The sequence below is a fragment of the Amblyomma mixtum genome, chromosome 7, assembly GCF_055824585.1.
Source record: "Amblyomma mixtum isolate Tamu chromosome 7, ASM5582458v1, whole genome shotgun sequence".
In the NCBI taxonomy this organism is placed as follows: domain Eukaryota; kingdom Metazoa; phylum Arthropoda; class Arachnida; order Ixodida; family Ixodidae; genus Amblyomma; species Amblyomma mixtum.
This window is the reverse complement of record NC_143018.1, coordinates 102481844-102504768: the sequence shown is the minus strand read 5'-3', so window position 1 is coordinate 102504768 and position 22925 is coordinate 102481844. Positions and strand designations below refer to the sequence as shown.

The 22925-nt window shown below is 44.6% G+C and overlaps 2 protein-coding genes across 5 annotated transcripts in view; one reads left to right on the top strand and one right to left on the bottom strand.

The window, feature by feature from the left end:
* The window catches only part of LOC149337039 (uncharacterized), a 113847-nt gene extending 95157 nt beyond the window's left edge, over positions 1-18690 (bottom strand). For 2 of the 4 annotated variants that reach the window (XM_089553275.1, XM_089553276.1), the window contains exons 1-4: positions 10599-11156; positions 7142-7226; positions 5017-5210; positions 3113-3146 (exon numbers count right to left, since the gene is read on the bottom strand). In XM_089553275.1, coding sequence (XP_089409401.1) covers positions 3113-3146; positions 5017-5210; positions 7142-7170 — 257 coding nt within the window. In that variant the 5' untranslated portion in view covers positions 7171-7226; positions 10599-11156. Of the gene's footprint in view, positions 1-3112; positions 3147-5016; positions 5211-5749; positions 5907-7141; positions 7227-10598; positions 11157-18659 lie in introns of those variants that run through there. The other 2 variants (XM_089553273.1, XM_089553274.1) reach the window with 2 other exon arrangements.
* The window catches only part of LOC149337038 (uncharacterized), a 106337-nt gene continuing 99565 nt past the window's right edge, over positions 16154-22925 (top strand). Inside the window, exon 1 of the mRNA XM_089553279.1 lies at positions 16154-16189. The gene's annotated coding sequence lies outside the window, so the exon portion shown is untranslated. The remainder of the gene's footprint in view (positions 16190-22925) is intronic.

The window sequence follows — 22925 nt, the reverse complement described above, 5'->3', positions numbered from 1 at the left end:
GTGGGTGTTGAAATGCTCTGCTAGAGCACCTTCAGTAAGCAGTTGACCTTCGACAGTCATCTGAAACTGATTAGGCGCAGCTGTACGCAGGCCGAGTGCGTCGTTCACAATCTTCCAGATCCGATCAGGACGAGATGTCGAGGCATCCTGAATCAGCTGCTGAAAGTACTGCACTTTGGCTTTCCTTAGTTCTGATGTGATTCGATTGCGTAGTTTCTTGAACTCTGCAAATATGGAAGGCTTACGCGTTTTTAAGAACAGAGCGAAAAGCTTATTTTTATCTTCAATCATTTTTACCTGCTCGATGCCGATCCAAGGTTTTCTTATCGATCGACGCTGCCTAACAGATTTCAGTTTGAAGCATGCCTTGTAATGGGCAGAAAAAATAGTCATAAAAGTGTCGTATGCTTTATCTGCAGTACTTTCTGCAAAAACCTCAGACCAGTCAGTGCTAATAATTTTGTTCCTAAAATCATCGAGACTGGTGTCATTTATAGATTGAAAAATGAACTTTGAACGAGAAGGTTTGCGACCCACAGCGACGTCTGAATAAGCCATAAAAACAGGACAATGATCACTCAGGCTGCAATTGACGGTTCCGGCTGCGGTTACTGGTGTGTTGCTGTTCGTAATCAATAGGTCCAAAACCGATGCAGTTGTTGATGTGACACGCGTTGGTGTTTTAATGACGTAAATCATACCTGATTTACAAATTTAACACATTCTCAAGCGGCTTCAACGAAACAGTAGGCCGGCTATCATGCTTACACCCCTAGAGTACCAAATAATTATCCTGGACAAGTTGATGGCAGAGACTGACAGAACGGGCGTCAGAAAGCATAGCAAGCATTTCTTTCTTCTTTTTTTCATGTCACATGCATTCCCACGTATTTAGAGTTTTTGTTGTTTGTTGTTTGTTTTTTGTTTTCTAAAGTATTTTTGTACTGCATTGTCATGCCTTATAATGCATTGTCATGCCTTGTAATGCATTGTCATGCCTTGTAATGCATTGTCACGCATTTCTCTTTTGCGCACACTCACACACAGCGAAGAATTACATTTGTCTCAACACAGTACATTGTACCTGCCACTGACTGGAGTTCGTTTCTGGTGTTTTGTGTGTGTGTTTGTTGTTAACCTTGCGTCTTTTTCTTTTGTTGTGCATTGAGTGGTTGTGTAAGGATTCTCCTTTTTTTGTGTATTGAGTGGTTGTGTAAGGATTCCTTAGTCATTAGAAACGTGTTTTTTCCTAATGACCTATCTTGTATAGTGTTGTGCTGCCACAACTCTTTTCTGAGTGGGATTTTTCATATTCTTGTGTAGTAGCTTTCTTTTTCTTTTTTTTTCTTTTTTCTTTTTTGACATTCCTGCGGACCCCTATGCCTAGAACTTTCTCCTGGAATGTTACCTTCTCGCTGTGCGGCTGCCAGGCGCTTCGCGCGTGTCGCCACAATGCGTCTTGAGTGCCATTTTGTAAAGTCTTGTGCAGTAAAGGTTTTTTTTTTTTTGTCGCAACCTTGTGGCAGCTGTACGCTGTAGAGGTTCGCGCTTGCCATCGACTTTTCGGTCGTTACCTCCCTCCGAACACCTGCCGCAGTTTCAAGTTGTAACCACCATTTTTTTTATTTTTGATTTTGATTTTTATTTTTTTCTAAACCTCTCCCCTCACCACTGTTTGTGTTTTTGTTTTGACACTTTTTTCTGTGCCTCGCGGATGCTATAAAAGCTGCTTGTTTCAAATACTGTAATACACTCGAAAAAGGCTGGTCCTCCAGCCGAAACGTCGTGAATTAAATCTTGTTAAGTTTTTCAAGTTCTGGTGACTTTATCTTATATCAATCAATCAGCTGCCAAAAAATAACTTTTGAGATATATATATATATATATATATATATATATATATATATATATATATATATATATATATATATATATATATATATATATATATATGTATGTATAAGGAATAACAAAATCTTCAAGGCAACTGATTAAAAATATAATAAGTTGGGGAAGTCACATTGAAAAACTTAACAGATTTATTCAACGTTTCGACCAGGGACTGGTCTTTTTCAAGAATCGTTCAAGAATTCGGCCTACTGTTTCGTTGAAAAAACAACCACATGCCGCCGGTGGGATCCGAACCCACGAACCCACCGGCGGCATGTGGTTGTTTTTTCTTCTGCTTTTCTAATGAATTAGCTTTAAGCGATAACATATTCAGTAATATTATAAATTGATTAACACCACAAAAAAATAAAAGAATTAAAAATCCCCTGTGGCCCTTGGTTTCTGTGGCTGTTGGCTTCTCTCATATTTATAACGAGCCCCTCATCCCCTTTCCTTGTTTGCTTAATTGCTTAACGAGGGCCTCGGTTCTGGCAGCCTTGATGCCTTAGGAAGCATAAGAGGGTTCTCACACAGCTTCCACCCTCGCCGTTCAACGACGTTCTACGTCACATCAGCGGTAACTCAGGACGTGCTACGTCCGCCGCTTAAGAGCGTGGGTGGCGCTGGTGAACACTCCCAAGGTTAGGTTATTTGTAAACATAAATACCCCCGAAAGCAGAAGGTTTGACAGCCGTCGCCGTAGCTCAGAGGTAGAGCACCGGACGCGTAATTCGGAGGTCGTGGGTTCGGATCCCACCGGCAGCATGTGGTTGTTTTTTCTTCTGCTTTTCTAATCAATTAGCTTTAAGCGATAACATATTCAGTAATATTATAAATTGATTAACACCACAAAAAAATAAAAGAATTAAAAATCCCCTGTGCCCCTTGGTTTCTGTGGCTGTTGGCTTCTCTCATATTTATAACGAGCCCCTCATCCCCTTTCCTTATATATATATATATATATATATATGTGTGTGTGTGTGTGTGCGTGTGCGTGTGCGTGTGCGTGTGCGTGTGCGTGTGCGTGTGCGTGTGCGTGTGCGTGTGCGTGCGTGCGTGTGTGTGTTCCACTTGCAATAAAAATGCAGTTGAAGTTTACGCTTGTCTAGGTCCCCTTTCTTGTCCATGTTTGTTGTGGGCTCAAAACTTCCATCCACTACGAGTAAAACCACTTCAGTGCTTGAGGGCAAGAGGACAGTAAATAAATGAAAAATGATCTTACCCCTGATAGTCAATTGGCGCTGGAGGTTCACGGACTGAAATCGACAAAAATAACGTTAATTACTTACGGCCACCGATATACTTATTTATTTATTTATTTATTTATTTATTTATTTATTTATTTATTTATTTATTATACCCTCAGGGCCATTACGGCATTACAGAGGGGAGTGGTTACAAAAAATGAAAGTTAACAAACAGGAGTTAATTAAACAGGGAAAGTACAAACATGACTACTACACATACATTGTTAGCTAAGGCATTCAGGGAAAGAAAAAAACAATAACACAGTATAAAATACATCCTAGTTAAACAATGTTAGCTATGGCATTCTTGAATAAATGATGATCGGTGATGGTGGCCGTCGAAAAAGGAAGGTGATTCCACTCATTCGATGTGCGTGGTACGAATGACTGAAAAAAAGTTTTTGTTCTGCAGAAAGGGATGCCAACCTTATGAATGTGATCTAGTCTTGATGATAAGTACTGAGGGGGTGAGATAAGTTCGGTATGAAACTGCGGGTGATAGAATAACTTGTGAAAAAGGGAAAGGCGAAAAATTTTGCGACGTGATGATAAGGATGGTAAGCTAAGGCTAGATTTCATGGCACTGATGCTTGCTGTTCTGGTATAGTTAGAAAGAATGAAGCGAGTAGAGTTATTCTGAACCATTTCCAAAGCTTGTGTTAGGTTTGTTAGGCCGGGATCCCAAATTGACGCGGCGTATTCGAGTTTGGGCCGTATTAGAGTTTTGTAAAGCAGTAATTTTAAAGAGGATGGTGCTTTAGCAAAATTGCGTCGTAAGTAGCCAAGCATTCGATTAGCATTGGATATTATATGCGCGATGTGAACGGTCCACGTTAGATCAGAGGTGATGTGAAGGCCAAGATACTTGTAAGTAGTTACCGGATCTAAAGGTGCGTTATTAAGAGAATACACAGGAAGATCATAAGCATTTCTTGAGACACGCATAAATTTACACTTGTTAACATTTAATTCCATTAACCATAACTTACACCATGCAGAAACAGCGTTAAGGTCTGATTGTAGTCTGGTTACATCGTCATCACAAGTTATTTCGGTGAAAATTACACAGTCATCAGCAAAAAGGTGAATGTGGGAGGAGACGCAGGAAGGTAAGTCGTTAATATAAATGAGAAATAAAAGGGGCCCAAGCACAGAGCCTTGAGGTACACCCCAGTGAACTGGACAGTGCTCCGAGGTTACGTCATTAACTGAGACAAACTGTGAGCGGTTAGTCAGGAAAACCTCAAGCCAGTACAAAATTTTGGTATCAAGGTTTAGTAGATGCAATTTATAGATTAATAAGCTATGACAAACCTTATCAAATGCTTTGGAAAAATCTAAAAATATTAAGTCAGCTGCTGAAGAGTGATCAAGTATTAGGTGCAGTTTATGCGTGAACGAGACTAGTTGGGTTTCACATGAGTATATTTTGCGAAAGCCGTGCTGAAATTGTGAAAAAAATGAGTTCGCTTCTAAAAAGTTGGCAATCTGAGAAAAGAGGATATGTTCAAAAATTTTGCATGGTATACTGGTTAAGGAAATGGGCCGATAGTTAAGTGGGCAATGTTTCGTACCTGATTTGTGGAGTGGAATCACCTAGCAGGAGACGCTTTGAACGTGACGTGGAGAAGCATTTTTCTTTAGTTTTAGTGTTATTCACTTCATAAATGCAGCCTAAAAGATATGGAACTATGAATTGAGCCTAAATAATTTCTTTCCAGCACGACAGGGAATGCAGCAGTTTTCGTTGGAGTATGTTACCTCAACCGTTACACCTCTGAAAATCTCGATGCAGCAGAACAGATATCGATTTCAGACTCTCATTTGTTGCAGTGTAAATCTCGGTCCAGCATTACAAAAGGAATGCCCAAGCTCTCACCGAATGCCTTTCTCAGAATGTTGTAAGCTGCTATCTTCATTCCCTTGTTTTCCATGTCTTTGCGCACAACGAATGCAAAACCCTCTGGACTCTTCACGCCGACATCGTCGAGGATTCGCATGATCTCCTCAATCTCTTCGTCGTCATACGAACCAAATTTGTTCAGAGCTTCCGTGACGGCGTTTTTCAGGTTCCTGGAATAAGCAGAGCACCAGCGTACCTAAATTTTAGCACGCTACATATTATCGTCTTAATATGTATCTTAGGAATAAAACATATGTCCTATACCTATGAAGGTAAGCTATTCAGGTCAATATATAGCACGTCGTTTGTAGGCAGGGTTGAAGAGCAATAATTATCAAAATTTTGGAACATTAAAAAAAAAGTATTGGTTTCTACATCAACTAATTGACCACAAATAGCACACATCGACCTCTATGTCCTCTTACGTCTTCAAGAATACATTTATGGCGCTAAGGCTATCCAGGTTGAAGCACTTCATATGCTCGCCAACCTGGACGCTGGTCCACCTTCTGGTAGACCTCGAGCGCACTGTCAACCTCAACCTCCAGCCTCAACCTCGAGGTCAACCTCGAGCCAGCCACTTGCCGTCAAGACTGATTCACGACCATATCGTCAGGGATTCCTGTTGGACTTTTAACGCCTGCTGCCCTGTCAACACCATACCTGTCATCACCAAATACTAATCAACTGCTAATTAATGACGCTTAACCTTCGCCTTTTGGAGTGGAATGCGACAGCGTGTTGTAGCGCTGCCAGGGAGTCCACGGAACGCCAGCACCCGTTCGGCGCGATGCTTTGCCCTTCGAACGCAACGCTTTTTGAGGAGAGGAAATGACGCAGTGATTCTCTGTCATCTCGGTGGACATCTGAACCACGCCGTACAGGAAGAGAGGAAGTGAGAGTGAAAGAAGAACGAGAAAGAGTGGCCGTAATGAAGAAACTGAAAATTATATTTGACGAAAGTAAATTAGGCAGTAACTGTCTCAAATATCTCGATGGACACTCGTCATCTGTTTGTAGAGGAAGTGTTCGACTAAGAGAGTTAGCTACGGGAGCTTCAGGTGATTACAAAGGCGTGCTCAGAAAACGTGAAAAAGACCAAATTAAAAAATCCTCGGTTTTTTCCTTTCCAGAAACATTCCGTCTGAGGCACAAGCAGCCTCATCTCCCCCGTGAATATGTGCACTACTATTGCGATTTACAGTCAGCTTTGCTATCTACAGTACATATTCTTGTTACATACTAATAAATATAGTAAACATGTGCGCCACAACCCTACGGATTGTTTGGCACATTCCCGAACCCCCTTCGACAGTCGGCTTGGCCGTAATGGCCATCAGAAGGTCATCGGAATGCACGGCTTGGCGCCGGAAAGGTCGTCGGTGCGAATCCTACACGAATTTTGGACTTCATCTGAATTTGTAATTTTATCCTCAGGAACACGCCGAATCATCATACACGACTCGAACATTTTGTGCCATACGGGTGGCCTCTAAATTTTATGCAAGTGTTGGTTGCGGCGGTTTGAACTTCGATGGCCGCTATACTGGCCCATATCTATATAACGGACAGAAAGTATACTCATACACTGAGGGTTTAGCGCCCACTGTTCCTATGTAATATAGCAATTTGACCTTCAGTGCATTCAGACGCGTTGTTGAGAAACGTGAGTGGTAAGAGCTAAAGCTCTTAAAATTCTTTGAAAAGATTACCACAATGTAGTTAAAGTACAGGCAAAGTTGGGCTGATTGATTCACGAACGGAGCGCACGGGAAGCACTTCTTCGAAATGAAGACCCTGAAGGCCAGGCGTTCGTTATTCACTTCACTTTTAGTCTCACGTCCAAGGCTCCTTGGCTGTCCCCTTTCACAATAGTATGTACAACTGAAAACTGTTGAGGCAATAAACATTTCTCTTATGTCCACTATACGCAAAAACGCTCATGGGCCTTAGTAACCATCATTCAGGCCTCTTCATAATGGTTTCAATATATTCCGAAATAAAAGTGATGAAAATACTCCTTTACAATGAAGTTTATAAATATAACACACTAACACAGCTTTAAAAAGGTAAACGCTCATCTTTGCGTATGCTCACTCACGTGGACTGCTGTTTCTTTTGTCCTTGCATTTTCCTCTTGTCTTTCCCTATAGCTTCTTTTGGAACCTCACCTGTACTTTAGAAAGCTGAAAAAAATATTAAATGCTATTAGCGCTCATGTACAGTTTTACTAAACAGAATTATCAAGCAACGAAGTGTCCATACAGGCAGTAAGTGGAACTGATGAACATTCTTTTTGATAGTAACAGCCTCTAGAAGCACGGTAACACCATTTCAGTAGTGGTTAACAGTGCGTGTAGGAGCCTATTCATTGTCAACGTTTTAAAAAAAAACAACATGCACGAAACACACCACACAGGAGGAAGACAGAGGAAGGAAGTTCAACTGGCAACTGTTTATTCACTTGAAATCGAGTGAATATTAGGCAAAAATGCAAGAACAGAGAGGAGAACCCACACAAGTTGAAGCAAAGAACGATAACAAAGGGCTGCAGAAAAAACGTGTCACAACACATATCTAAAAGGACACTTTTCTTTTTGGAAATTGTAAGCGAGGGTGAGCAAACACAATAACTTCCGCCTTTGTTGCGGAACGCCTTTATAATTCACGGGCTGTGGTATCCTCAAACCGGCTTAGGATTTTTGTTTCCTTCAGCTTCACCTGGCATTTTTTATTCTTTTTCCCCGAAGACTTTACACTGATGTGTTAGGAGAGTACCCGTGCCGTTCCTTAACGCGCGATAATGGTTAGCAAGGCAACTATTATTAAATCGGCCCGTTTGGCCAACGTAAGGTTTCCCATAAGTCAGGGGATATTATATACTACACCGGCTGCGCACTTTACAAACGGCATCTCATGCTTTTTCTCGTAATCTGCTTTTTTTTTTGGTTTGCTGGGACTCGTTTTTCCACCCAAGCAGTACAGCTTTTTGGGGGGCGGAAAACATTATGAGAGCTATAAACTTTGGCGCCACATGTATCAGATAGTGTGCTACCTTATGAATATGAGGAGTTATCACAGATTTACTTTTCTGTTTGGTAACATAGTTTGTTTCCTTGTTATTACACTTTTCTTTTTCACCTTTTTCAGTAACGCTTCAGTAACTGAGGTTATCAGCAAATTAAGATCGCCAGCTTGTTGCAGCCTCACTGCCTGCCCTTGGAAGCTTTCCTGCGCTTTGTGGCAGCGAGATATTTTCAGGGAAGCTTGAAGGCACATTGGAGCGTTGGCTCGTTTAACTGACTTACAGTGGGCTGAACCGAATGGCAAGAGTTCCTTCTGTGCCCGTGGGAAATACTTCCAGCAAACGCTTTCGCCATTGAGGGCTATGTTGTTGTCTGAAAACCTACTTCTGATCTTCGGAAAGCTTCTAGGTGAAATGTGAACAATTCCAATGTAGTTTAAAGCTAGGCAACCACTCCTGAACTCTTTGCATGTAGCTCGAGGTTGTCTACTTCTTCAAAACAATTAAAAAGCGTCAACATATCTAAAACCCTTTAGGACTTTATCTTAACCAAAAACTTCCGATAGAGTTCTTTGAAAACCTGCTAGGAAAATACTGCTTAATACGCTAGACACGCACGACCCATTACAATTTCCTTGTTTTTCTGCCCAAAAAGCTGACCAACTAGCCCAAACTAGAGTTCTTCTTGAGCATGTTCCAAATTCAAATTCAGTTTTTTTCCGTCAAAAACAAATCCATACCGTGCACTCAAACATAAAAACAGTGCATCCGATTCACAACTTCCAAAGGAATGGGATGTTTTTAGTTTTCGAAGGATTTAGTTCTGTCCTATTTGACATAGTTGTGCTAAAGCGTTTTTAGGGAAATACGCATAAAGATGAGTATGTTCTGAGATGTCCCGTGCCGACAGATGGGTATAGCATATACCGCCCTGTTTCCACTCGGTATGGTAAAAGATTTCGTGTATTCATTGTGCCGTCATTCCTAAATGCATTGTCGTCAACACATTCTATCCTAAATGAAAATTATGAAACCAAAATCTTGCCTTCATCTGTTTTCATCTCAGATTTTATTTTGTGCTCGAATTTCTGCTATACAGTAACATCCCGCCTTTTCCGTCTCGGCAGCAGTTTCACGGTCATATTACTTTTTTTAGTCGTCCGTAATTACTTAGATATTTTTGGTGTTGATGTGCTTTGATGCATTCGGCTTTTTTTTTATAATTAACGCGGAACATTCATGAGTTAAATTTTGTTGTTTTCTGTCCTAATTTTATGTTTGTCTTTTGATATTTAGCCGTTTACGTTTTTGTGTATATTAAGCAAGCCACGCAACTTTTTGCTGCCTGCCAGGCTCTGCAGTTCCAGTCCAATGAGGCTTCGGCAGGCTTGAAGTTGTAAAGTGTTCCTCAGCCCGATATTTGCTAATTGATTGAAACTTATTGATTTAAAAAAACAAGAAGCAGGCATTCATAGCGATGGGAATAAAAATAAGGCCTTGTTAAAAGCCGCTAATGCGGTCAGAGCAGGCACCCGTAACAAGAAAAAAAGCGCTCCTGTACCTAGGTTGTGTTTCGATTAATTAGGGCACAACTCTGTGCTCTGGGCATACACTATATGCTGAGTATTTTGTCCTAGTATAGTAAAGCTTAAAAAGACAACAGTTTTGTTTTAAGGTTGAGAAAACATGCCTTTGGCTTCAACTGTTAATATGTGATGGCAACTGAAGTGCCTACGAAGTAGATAATACACATTTCATACCGAAGTAGACATTCCTGAGCATGAAATATTGGAGACAGGTACCGTTAGGAGTTCTCCATGTGCTAGCACCTAATTTGACGTAATGGCCGTCATTTCGTACTTCTAGGGAAATAATAATATTATTAATATTAATAAGCATTAGTATCAACCACAGCTGCTGAATGAAAATGACAGAGGAAGAAACGGAAAGATAACCATTATGTCCCGCATTTTCCAAGCAGATCCACTTTCACTTCCTTAGTCATCGTCGTGATTTCATCTACACAGCTCTCTAGGTAGAATGTTCACATGCCCATAATCTAAATGTTTAAAGAATATTTCACCCCAACTGTGCAATAAAGTTCTGAGTTTCGTGAATGTTTGTGAACAGGACTTCCGCATTTCACAAAAAAAGCAGCATTTAACATTAGTGCAGAGGTGCGCATGCAGTTTTGTCCGCGATAAGGGTGCTTGAATAGCATTGCAGGACAAAATGAACAGTACATGATTAAGTAATGAAATGACTAACTTACATATCAATTAGTTTCTTCACGGTGACATCCGTAAACAGAGAGATGTTCTGCAGCTGGATAATATCAATCACATTAATGAGAAAGAAACTTACCGACGCTTACAGTATTCCCTAACGCGTAATATAGGCGCAGCATAAGTTTGCGACAATTTAGACACAGACCTTAGACGACGTTTCAACTACCCTGAAGAGAAAACTCCAACTTGAAGAAGACTATCAGATATTTCTATGGAGAAATAAATAGTCAAGTACCGAGCCTCACCTGGTGTGACGAAGTCGCCGCTGAGGAAACAGGAGAGTTATGATGTCAGTCACCAATGTTACCACGTAGCGAAAATCTTCGCAAAGGTGAAGAAAAAAGGCTTCTTATGCTTTTCTAAAACGAAAGCCGCGCAGGTTCGAATGGCTCTTGCAGCTTGCTGCTCGAAAAGCACCTGTAACGATGATCTTGACGGTCGCCATTTTTATTTTCAGCGATAACATGACGCGTCCACCTGGCGCTGTCGAAGTGGTCACTATCAGTTCCTAGATACTCCTTGCCGCCGTCTGCGGCAATCAACATGACGCGTGCTTTGGCAGTTCCTTCTTGTAGTCCTGCAGACAGGGAATGTTTAACGCGTCAGTGCTAGGGCTGGGCCATGTGATCTGATGTAGAGGCAAAATTACCTATGTCGGGTTTGTTCATTACAAATATTCCAAGCCTACCAAAGAACAAGAACTAAGTATTTTTCGAAAAATAAAAAAGAACAACGAACAAAAATATGTGCTCAAAGCGTAGATTATAGACATGCTGTGTTTAGCTTCAATTTCTACCCTCCGGTATGAGATCATATTTAGAGTATTTTAAGCTTCTGTGTTGCCAGCGGCTACTTTCCAATTCATACACCACAGCGGTCTTTTCGGCGTTCGCCAATCTTTTACATAGAAGTAAAAAAAAATACTTAAAATCAGCACATAGGGGACAGCTAGTACAAACAATTGAGGTGCTCTCTACTGTGAAATTTTAGCGCAGTTTGGCTTCGAGATACAGTCGGGACCGTTTATAACGGTCGCAGTAATAACGAACGCTCGCGTGTTACTACCGAGGGCGGTGTTACTGTCAAAATATTTATTAGCGCAATGGCTACGAACACCTATCCCTGTGAAACTCGGTTACAGCGAAAGAGGAGGCGCTGCATACTGAGCTTGGCAGTCAAAAACCATTGCTTTTGCAGGAGCAGATAGCGACGAGCATCTCCTAGGCTGCGTGTCACCACATTCTTCCTTCGTACGGAAACAACGCGGGAACCCAAAAATCAAACAGACTAGAAATAACTAACCAATAAGAAAACGTATGGAATGCCAAAAAAACGTTTTATCAGATGTGCCCGTCCACCAAGCATGCCTTCAAAGTGACGCCTAGCGCTGATGGAAGGTGCAGTATGCTTCGCGTTAGGACCTTTATATTGTCACGTAGTGGTGCCGGCCATCCGGAGAGCAGGAAATGACTTCTAAACAAAACGCCCGCCAAGAACTGAATGAGTCGGCGGCGGCGTGGCAGCAAGCGGGCTCGGTGGCTGTCCAATCCAATGCCCGCCGCTCTCGGCCGTAATGAATTTAAAGCTGATAGCAAACGTGCGAGATAAGGCGCGCAAAGCTACTAGAACATTCTGGAAAACGTAGAATCGGCTCTACCTGGATGCTATCAATCGCGATAAATCTGGTCGCGTCTTGCATGAGAAACAAAATGATAAAGCTGCTTGCCGGCAGCTTTGAAGAATGAACAAACAAACACTACGAAGTTTAACGGCATTATTTCAGTATCAAATAAACAACGACCTGATACTTAAACACAATTACAAACAAATAAAACGAATTGTGCAAAAATAAATACCGGGTATGGAAGCACGGCGTCCTTTAGCACGCATAATAGGGCTTTAAACGGACGACATGGACAATAGCTGGTCGTACGCGGCGTCTTTGGTATGCAGTCATTCCGTCACCAAAAACTTCGAAGTCAAGTTCACCTAGGCTACGAGAAAGCTTCTACGGGCCGAAATAGGGGTGGCAAAGCTCTCCACTCAATCTGCGACGGCGAATGGGCGTCCAAACCTCCATCTGCCTCCGCAGATGCAGATGCAGTTGTCTTCCGGTGGCTGGTTTGGCTGTAACGCAGGATGGCTTGCGTGAATTCCGCCGTGAATGCTGTTCCTCTGTCCGTGATGAGCACATCGGGGCGCCGTGTCACAGAATGCATTTCACGAAAAATTTGCCGACTTCTGCTGCTGTTCCGTTCGGAAAGGATTTTGCCTCGGTGTAGCGAGTCAGGTAGTCCGTCTCTATAATGACCCACTTATTTCCAGACGTTGACTTCGGGAAAGGGACAAGAAAGCCCATGCCGATCTCCTGAAAGGGCCTTGAGGGGGGTTCATTCGGTTCAGAAATCCTGCTGGTGAGGTGGGAGGAGTGTTTCGTCGTGGACGATCTCGGCAGGTTTCTACATAATGTGCGACATCGGTAAACAGTCGGGGCCAGTAATACTGGGGTTGTATGCGGCGGAGAGAGCGAGAGCAGCCGAGAAGTACACCTGTCGGCTTGTCCTGTGAACCCTGAAGAACTTCGTGCACACTTCCAGGAACAATAAGGAGGCAGGCTGTTTTGTTCGCTGCACGGTTCACCTTCACAAGGATATCATTCTGTAAACACAACGAAGACAGTCCTCACCTGAACGAGGCGAGGGGTGAAGAAGCCTTGCCTTCAAGTACTAGACGGTAAGTACTTGAAGGCTGTCCATAACGTAGCCCGGCGGCAGTGTATCTACAGGGGGCCGTGACAGGCAGTGGGACTCAGATTGCTTCCGTCCGGACTTGTAAACGATGGCGACGTTAAACTTCTGGAAGCGCAGGCTTCACCGGGAAAGGCGGCCGGAGGGGTCCTTCAAACTGACAAGCGAACACTGTCCGTGGTTATCTCTGACCACCTTGAACGGTCGTCCGTACAGGGAGTGGTGAAATTTCCACGTAGCCCAGATGATAGCAAGACATTCCTTCTCAGTTGCCGGACAGTTAGCCTCGGCCTTGGACAAGGAACGGCGAGCGTATGCGATTACCTTCTCTAGTCTGTCAGTTTTCGAACAAGGACAGCGCCTAGGCCTACGCTGCTTGCATCGATATTCATTTCAGTCTTGGCGTTTTCCTCAAAGAGCGCGAGGATCGTTGGGGAGTGTAAACGACTCTCAGCCGCCGCGCTGGCTCAGTGGTTATGGTGCTCGGCTGCTGACCCGAAAGACGCGGGTTCGAACCCGGCCGTTGCGGTTTAATTTCTTTGGAGGAGAAATTCTAGAGGCCCGTGTACTGTGCGATGTCAGTGCACGTTAAAGAATCCCTGGTGGTCGAAATTTCCGGAGCCCTCCACTACGGCCTCTCATAGCCTTAGTCGCTTTGGGACGTTAAACAACCAATGAACCAACCAACCAATGTAAACGACTGTTAGGTTCCTTCAAGGATTCTGCTTGCGGCGCTTCTCATTTAAATGGAAAGTCTACCTTTGTCAGGGAGGCCAGAGACTCGGCGATGAGCGAAAAGTTCTTGACAAACTGTCAGTGATACGCGCGGAGTGCGAAGAATATGCTCTAAGCTTTGTTATCGGCCGGCAGTGGGAATAGTGCGCAAGGCAGCTGTTTTTTTCTGGGTTTTGGCGTACTCCTTCCTTGCTAACGATGTGGCCTAGAAACAGCAGCTCTTCATAGGCAAAGTGGCAATTCTGTGATTTCAAGGTTAAGCCGGACGACTTGATTGCGCCTAGAGAGAGAAAGAGAAAGGAATTTTAATGAGTGGAAAAAGTGGCTCAGAGGTTGGCCGGTGGCAACATGCACTAGCCTGCTGCTCCACCAGGGGTTCCCAGGGGCTCTTTGCACACTGAGGAAAGGGAAGGGGAGGAAATGGAAATTGCGAATGAGGGCTGATGATGGCATAATACATATTGTTTCATGGTGATGTCCACACACACACTCTCTGGCATTCGCATCGCGGTCAGTAGACGCACATGATATTTTTGTCGTAATACTGTTCGAAGCCTTTTCAGGTGTTATTTGAAGTTTGAGGCGAAGACAATGACGTCATTTAAATGTACCAGACAAATTTGCCACTTCAGGCTAGCAAGCACTGTATTCATTACTCGCTGAGACGTCGCTGTGGTCTTCTGCCGATCTCTTCCATCGACCTGAGTTTGCCAGTAGCCGCTCCTAAGGTCCATCGATGAGAAATGTTTGGCGTTGCTGAGCCGATCCAGTCTGTCATCGATGCGGGGGAGGATGTAGACGCCTTGCTTTGTTATGTTGGTCAAGCGGCCCTAATCAACGCACGATCGAAGTGCGCCGTCTTTCTCACTAAACCAACCGGTGCCGCCCAGGGCTCTTTGAAGGCTGCATGATGTCGGCGTGAGGCATTTCTTCCACTTGGCCCAGGATGGCTTGTCGTTCTAGTAGTGACAACACGACACACGGCAGGGGCTTTGGCTGAGAGGTCGGAAATGCTGGTCGATTACAGTGCGATGCTTGTCAAACGGGGTTTGTCGGACGTTCGGCGATGACGAGAAACACTCGCTGTAGTTTCGAAGCAGACTGTTAATGTGGTCTTGAGTGCTCTGGGGAAGAGCTGGGTTGAAGTCGAAAGTGGTCATGTTCTGGTCAGGCGAATCTTCAGCGGATCGGTTGAAGAGTGCGAAGGAGGCTAGCATGTAGGATATTTCGTTGAAGAAAGCAATCGTTATTCCTTCGTTAACGTGCAGGTATTCTTCGGCGAAGTTAGTCATCAGTACTTCTGCTGGGCCTTTACGGAAATGTATGATGTCCCTTACGATGCCGGTTACTTGGTCGAGAAGCAATTGCATGTTCTCCTCGATGATGGGGTTGAGTGTTGTTCGCTTCCGTGGCGCCTACGATGACGATGACGCTTGAGCGGGATGGGACACTCACTTGTTCCTCCACTACACTAAGCGGCACTTGAAGCTCCGGAGTTCTCATCGAAGGGCTGGCCTCGTCCGTCGATAGCGCGATCAGCTTGGACCACAGGTCGATGGTCTCCTGATGCTCAACAAAGAAATCCATACCCTAAGATCACTTCGCGGGAGCTTTGCCGTAGCACAACGAAAGTCGCGGGATTGGTATGTCCCTTCACACTCACTCGCGTTGTGCATCGTCTTGATGGTGTAATGAGGTGGCCCCCAGCGGAGCGAACTCGGTGGCCGTCCCAAACGGTTGTTGCTTTCCTGAGCTGCGCAGTGAATGTTCTATTCATCGCCGAATAATTAGCTCCAGTGTCGAATAGAGCGGTTACTGTCCGGCCGTCTATAACCACTTCAAAGTCGGATGTCCTGGCTCTGGTGTTGCACGTCGTCTCGGCGTCGGTCGCGGCTTTGTCCGGTATGTGAATTATGAGTGGGGTGTGAAGTCTAAACTTCTCAGAAAGGCGGCGTCGCTTTGAATGCAGCGGTCAAGCGACGCGCCACTAGTTGCTGCCATCAGTTGGGCTTGTGCGACCCAGAGTGAACTTTTTGAACTTCCGTAAGGCTCGTTTTGGCGAAGACGATTCCTTGTAGGTTATCTTGTGTGGATCCATCTTGCCCCTCGCCCGCCGGATGCACCCTTCTCTCTCTCGTGGCCTGCCGCGGCTCTTCCTCTGGCGGCCCCCGACTAGGCGCAGCGGCGGAGGGAGCGGAGGGGAGGCGCCCGCGACTACGCGTCGTCACGTGGGCAGCCCTCCTTGCCCACCCCTCTCGGTTGCGGCGGCCGCGCGGGCCGCGCCCACGAGACAGTCGGATGGAGAGTTGACAGCGAGCCTTGAGAGAGCGGACGCGACACCAGCGGCGGCCCAGGTGACCTGAACTGCTCTGTGCCTGTCTCCTGTGCCTGTGTCCTGTATCTGTTGCCTGCCGTTGCTGCCTGCGCGCGACCGAGGAAAGACATTGGGAGATCCCAATTAAAGGTTTTGCTTTAGTAAAACGAGCTTCTGGGTAAGTTGGTTACTTTGCTTCCACAGCGTTTGTCCGTGTCGTAAGTGTTTTCTTCCTTTGTGCTCGTCTTCTTTACGCTGCAGTGATGTGGAAGGAAAGGTTTTGCCTGCGGGCTTATTCCTCGGAGGTGTTGTTCTTCGCGGCCACAGGTGTGGTCGAGCTAGCGGAGTGGCGTTGGCTCTGAGTTCAGGGTCGAAACCGTGCCAGTAACCCCACAATCTATAGAATAATCCACTGATGTACAGTGCGATGGTGTACAGGTGAAAATTGCATTCAGTATATTTGCATGAATTTTATTACGACGTGCCATGGGGCCAGTTTGCCCTCTTTTTGATGACATGCACAGCTGAACACCGGCTGTTATTGTGAATTTTACCTCAATACGGTCGCATTAATATGTTTTTTAGAAATATAAAATCTGCAAACCCTTGGTGAGAAGAAAAAAATTAGCAGGCCAGCCCCTTTTTTTTCCACGAATCTTATTTACAACTTGTTAGTCTCGTGCAAACTGGCAAGCAGGAGAAGAGAGACAATACTTAATTATGCACTCAATTTAGATTTGCTTCTCTGTCTACGCAGAGAAAAAACTGGATTTGGTGTCGTGGGTTCCACGGTGATATACGTGATACGGACGGACAAAAAAAGGCCGAATCGTACTTGTATGCCTCGAGGATTAGCGCTTCACCTCTTCCACGTTTTATGGATAATGGAATCAAGCAGCAAGCTTTAGTCTGCGTAACTCGCTGCAACCTGTGGCATCTGCTGAATAAGGCGCTCAACGCCCCCTAAAACGCTGACATGGCAGCCACTACTGTGTAGACAGCTGCGCTTTGCGTAATCGCCTGCACTGTTGTAGTTCGATGAATTCGGCGTCGAGTACTTCTCTGAATCACTCCTGTACTTGCAATGTGCGCTGACGTCATAAGATTCTGTTTTGTCGTGCAACGTCAGCTGAAACAATGAAACGCAGATAGCGCGAGCTCCTCGCTGCGATCTTCATATGGCAGCGGCTATTGTGTGAAGGAAAAAGTAAAAACATGCTGCAAACGTTCCTTGCTTCCACGACAATGATTTTTGCTCGACAGTCCTTACGAAATCGGTGGCGTGGTCTTGGTACCGCATACTTCTGAATGACTACACTGCGCTATTACGGCAAGAGGCGGTGAATTTTTGTGTTAGGCAGGTCGCGTAAAACAGGGCTTCCAGTGCGATACTTGAGCGCACGGATTTACTCGGTCCACTTCACGGCTGCATTTAGTTCCAAGCTAACGCTATCCAAATCTAAGATCTCTCTGCATATCACAGCAGCACGTTGAAACAAGAATAAATAGAGCAAGATGACTCGCATTTCAAATAAAACTGTTTCGCTCTGTTGTTCTACTCATATTGCTTCTCTTTAGAAATTGATTTCCTATGAGAAAAATAAAAACACTTCGATAAAGCACTCAGCACTAGAAGAGCATTTTAATACTACTCAAGAATTATCGGAGTCCGCCCTGCTGTAAGACATCCGAGGGCACTTAGGTCTAATTACATTACAGGCTATAGACATGCTTTCAAGGCGAAATCATTAATTTCTTAGCATAGATTGTCGTGCTTCCTTTATACTGACATACCTGCTCATTAGCATGCAGTCGTAAGACAACGCATACACTAGGTTCGCCTTTATTCACCACCAAACAACATGATTTTGTGCCCTATGCGTTGTGCTCACCTCGCAGTCTTAAGGTGGTTGGTTCAAATTCCCTGCACTTTCGGAAAATATTTGTTTCTAACGGCGCCACTGGCAATTTTTTGGGCCATTTTTCTGGGCCGAGTTTCGTTGCCATTGAGCCGTATAGGGCTCTCGCATATTGAAATAAATCTCCCTCCTAATCCACAATGAAAGACTGCCACAGCTGAATGGCGATTGGGTACCCCTGAATACGCGGTATCTGCAAACACAATAATAGTATTGCATTCTCAAGGATGTTGCACGTAACTTCAACTAAAAGATATACAAAGGGGGGCTGCGGAGCGGGTTGAGACCATTACATATTGTTCCCTGCGTGTGGCGCTCCTCAGATATTTTAAAATTCGCCTTACTCTGTAACTAGCCTCGAAGTAAATATTCAACAGTTTTATATTTATTTTAGGGTCACGAACATTTCGTTAAGCTGTAGACATGGGCTACAAAACAACCAACACAGTTTCCAGTAGCAACATATCTCGTATGTTTTTTTTTCCCACAATTTAAAGAAAGCCCGCGAATTACGTATAAAAACACGGAATTTCATCCATGAGACATCGCGCTGCCAAATGCGCTCTTAGGGTACAAAGCATGCGCGCTCACCGTCTCGATGCTGCCGGCGTCTCTGTGAGCCTATAGGCTTGAAAGTGCGTCAGCAATTCTGAGATAACATGGAAAGTGGGCGGAAACAACCTCGGTGCCATCGTGACTGGGTGCACTCCTCCCTCTTTCCTGTTTACATTTATCTCCCCTTCCGCTCGTGCCAACGGCAAGCGCGATAGCTGAACCTTCGCTTTGAATTATGCAATACCTTTCGCCCTTTTGCAAGCGTTGTTTTTTACGGTCGAGCATTGCGTTCGTGGGGTTATTGCCTGGCTGCACATTGCAAAAATGTACCGGTATACTTACGACCTCGTACTCTCACGTTCATCCGACGGCTAGAAGGCTACTTTCACCAGATGAGGTGAGGCGCAAAAAATGTTATTTCTGCGATTTTGCGTTTAAATGCACAGCTGCTACCAAAATAAAGGAGAAAGAAGAGGATAAAATCTAGCATATCCTTTGAAGATCATCATTATCTGGGTGCTGTCTTCTTTTCTGATATAGAGTGTTACACATGATCCCACTGAAATAGAACTTGACTCCTTTCGCTGCGACATGTTTCACCTTTTGTTTTTGTCGCGTGTGTTTTGGATCACACTGTATATTGCATGACGATTGCGAACAATCTATCTAGACTAAAATGCGTGAAGTGCTGCTTTTAAAATTCAACTTCCAGAACAGTCGCCTTACGTGGTTAACCTGGAAGCTTTCTCTGACGATCTTGCGGGCACGGGTATTATACTTAATTGGCTCCTCTGCAACACGTTGTACTTTGATAGCATAGAGATTTTTCAGTGGATAGCTGAATATGTGCTCATGAAGTTGTAAAATATGTGTTTCTTTGAGTTATTGAATTTGGAACTTCGTTCAAAAGATCACTGAACAAGATTTCTGATGTCCGGTTATTTACGTGTTTCTGCGCTTGTAAAAGTGGCTCACATAATTGCCATACTTTAACCACACTGTACGGAGGATAGCGCTACTCTATCTGCTGTATGCAGAGAAAGTATGCATGTGTATGCATACGGAGGATCATGAACAATGCAGCCATGCACGGCACACCTTAGTTCAACCTGCCTTTTAATCCTCCTGTTCATGCGGGACGTTGCAATCTGCCTTCAGTATGGGTGTTTGGGCAACTGGCAGTACCAATAGAGCCTTCTGCTGCTGCAGTGAGGGGAGCAAACATCCGGTAGTGTCCAGTTTTTCCTTTAATACTATATTTGTCTTCGTAGCATGTTTTCGCGTGGCTGGCTGTCCCAGGCGCTATTCCTGATACAGCTCTGAGGACCGGAAAATATTCTAAGAAGTTTTAGTTCTTGACCGGGAATGCAAAATTTAGGCTCGAAACATGGGATCATAATGGTCGCCGCGCCAGCAATGGTTCTTGTTCACAACTCCAAGAGCTACGTTTAGACGCGACAGAAACGCTGACAGAGGTCACAAGTAGCAATATATAGTCGAACACAGAGGCACAGACCGGGGCAAAAGAAGCAGCGTACGTGCATGAGACGCCGATATTGCCCGCGGTCAGTACACCGTGCAGTTTTGCTAGGACAGATGAACAGAGGCACTGGGAACGGCTCTCAGGAGCGGAGGTCCCTCAGGACTAAAACTGCGGCGGTATACAATGCCATCTTGAAGCACGAATATTTGCAGTGAAGGCTCTGGGCTGGCACAATTGAGGCGAAGGAAGAGTCTTGCCGTTCCTCGTCCGCAATGTTTAGTACATCGAAGATAGCGAAGAGGCACGGACCATGGCCGGTGTCGCTATTATCAGACGACTCCACAGGGCCAGAGACAGGCAGTGGTCGTCTAGATGGAGGTGCCCTGACTTGTGATGAACGGTGTATGAATACTCTTGGAGGCGCAACGCCCAACGGCCAAGGTCCCCTGTTGGGCACATGATAGAGGAAAGCCACCAAAGGACACGGCGACCTGTGACAACAGAGGACAGACGGCCAAACATGCCTTTAGTATCGATGCCTTTAATATTGAAATTGCAGCCATTTTCCGAACTAAATTTAGTATGTGCTAATCATATCTTCGCTGAATTTCCTAATACATTTCACGTTGTTTGTCACACGCCCCCGCTGGCTCGTTTTATACGGCGTTGGGTATCTGATGCCGCAGTCGCGGGATAAAATCCCGACGGCGGTTTCCGTGTTTTGATAGGGCGAATTCCAAAATGCGCCGGCGTTCTGTGCGATGTCATTTCAAGTTAAAGAGGTCCAGGTGGCCAAGATTATTTCAGAACCCGCCCCTACGATGTCCCTTATTGCTCAAGTATTGTAAAAGTAAAGGCGCAAAAAACCACACACACACACAAGACAAGAGAACGGGACAGAGCGCCACTTACAACTAGTTTATTTTTCACACCACATATACATATATACACAACGCCAGCGCCTGCGGAAGGAACAAAATTACGCATCAATGTTCTTTGCGCAGGCGCTGGCGTTGTGTAGGTATCTATCTGTGGTGTGAAACATAAACTATTTGTGAGTGGCACTCTGTCCCGTTCTCTTGTCTTATGTGTGTGTGTGGTTGCTTGGCGCCTTTACTTTTACAATGAATTACCAACTAGCCCAGCAAGAAGTTCTCTTATGCTCAAGTATCGCTCGCAGGCTTTAAACACCACAAGCAAGTGTACAGGTCTCTTATTTAATTCACAGTTTTTTCTTGCACTTTATTCTCAGAAATTGCTGTGCACCACTAGGGGTTAAATAATTAAGTAAAAGTGAAATAACTGCGAATCCAGGTCAAGAAATATAAATCGGCCCTGCCGAGAAGGTTTAGCTACAAATCGAGCTAACTACTGTGTCCAATGTTCAATGCAATTCTTCATCTTTTTTGAGGAAAATTGCTGTGGGGCTAGTTCTTTCTTGAAGAACTTATTCCCCACTACCGTAATTCCAATTGGAGGCTAAATGTGGAGGGGATTAACATTATACCGGTACAAATCATCTGTAACCGTGCAGTCGTCAATACAAAGAGGAACCGGCCACGGTGGCGCAGCGGTTACGGCGCTCGGCTGCTGGCCTGAAAGACGCAGGTTCGATCCCGGTCGCGGCGGATGAATTTCGATGGAGGCGAAATTCTAGAGGCCCATGTGCTGTGCGATGTTACTGCAGGTTAAAGAACACCAGGTGGTCGAAGTTTCCGGAGCCCTTCACTACGGCGTCTCTCATAGCCTGAGTTGCTTTGGGACGTTAAACCCCAGAAAACCAAACCAATCCAAAGAGAGCAACGGCTAACAAGAAACAATTCCTTGCATGCGATACGCTTCGAAGCAACTTCTCGTCCGTTGTAAATTAGGCGCGCCATCCACCCTCGCATACAGATTTTTTTTATATGATATTTATTCCAAGCGTTAATGTGTACGAAGTATCTGTATGCAGAGATTATATACAAAGCAGCCACACTGGGCGGCAGAAAGTAACTGAAAACAGAACAAACAACACAACATGTACACAACTAAACACAATCAACACAGTTCAATGAGCGACAAAGAAAGGACACATAAACAACGGAAGCTATTACGTCACAAAGTCAATTTTATCGTAAATCACCATCAGCTGGAGTATCATTTGGCCAAAATGCGGTGTGGGTAAGCGACAGGATCAGCATTACAGTAAAAAATGCACGTTTCTCCGCAAGCGTTATCAGCAGTGGGCGGGCTGGTAGCGAAAGTAAGTGTTTCATCAAGGCAATTTTGACACTTGCTTCGATGGCGGCCACCACTTTTCCTGAACCAAATAGAGCACCGCAGACTTTTCAAGTGCGAAACCTACGTCCTGGCTGACGACACTGCACTTTCATTCCTTATCTATCGTGGCGTTGACTGATACTCGCATAACAGCCTCCTTAATTGATTCCACACTCAGCAATTGTTCTTGATAACTCAGCCAAAAGTGCGGAACAGCTCCGGAGCTTCAGCTAAGATTGTAGCATTCTGTTATGACATGGGCGCACTAAACGAAAAATCATTGTTTATGCTGTGGTTTGTGGTAGTTTCACAGTTACAGCTACCCCGGAATACTTGCAGGCATTATAGCTTGGGCTACGGATCTGCATAATGGGGAGGTATTGTATTTCTCGATGGCCGCTTTGTTCTTCCTTTAGGGAGTCTCAGGTAGTTTTGCGGAAAGCATCTGGAAACCAATCAAAAAATCGTCTCGCGTCCCAATGAATCTTGCTGGAAAAAAACAGCGCTAAGACGAAGGACAAAGAAAAGAGGACAACAGGACTGGCGCTGACTATCAA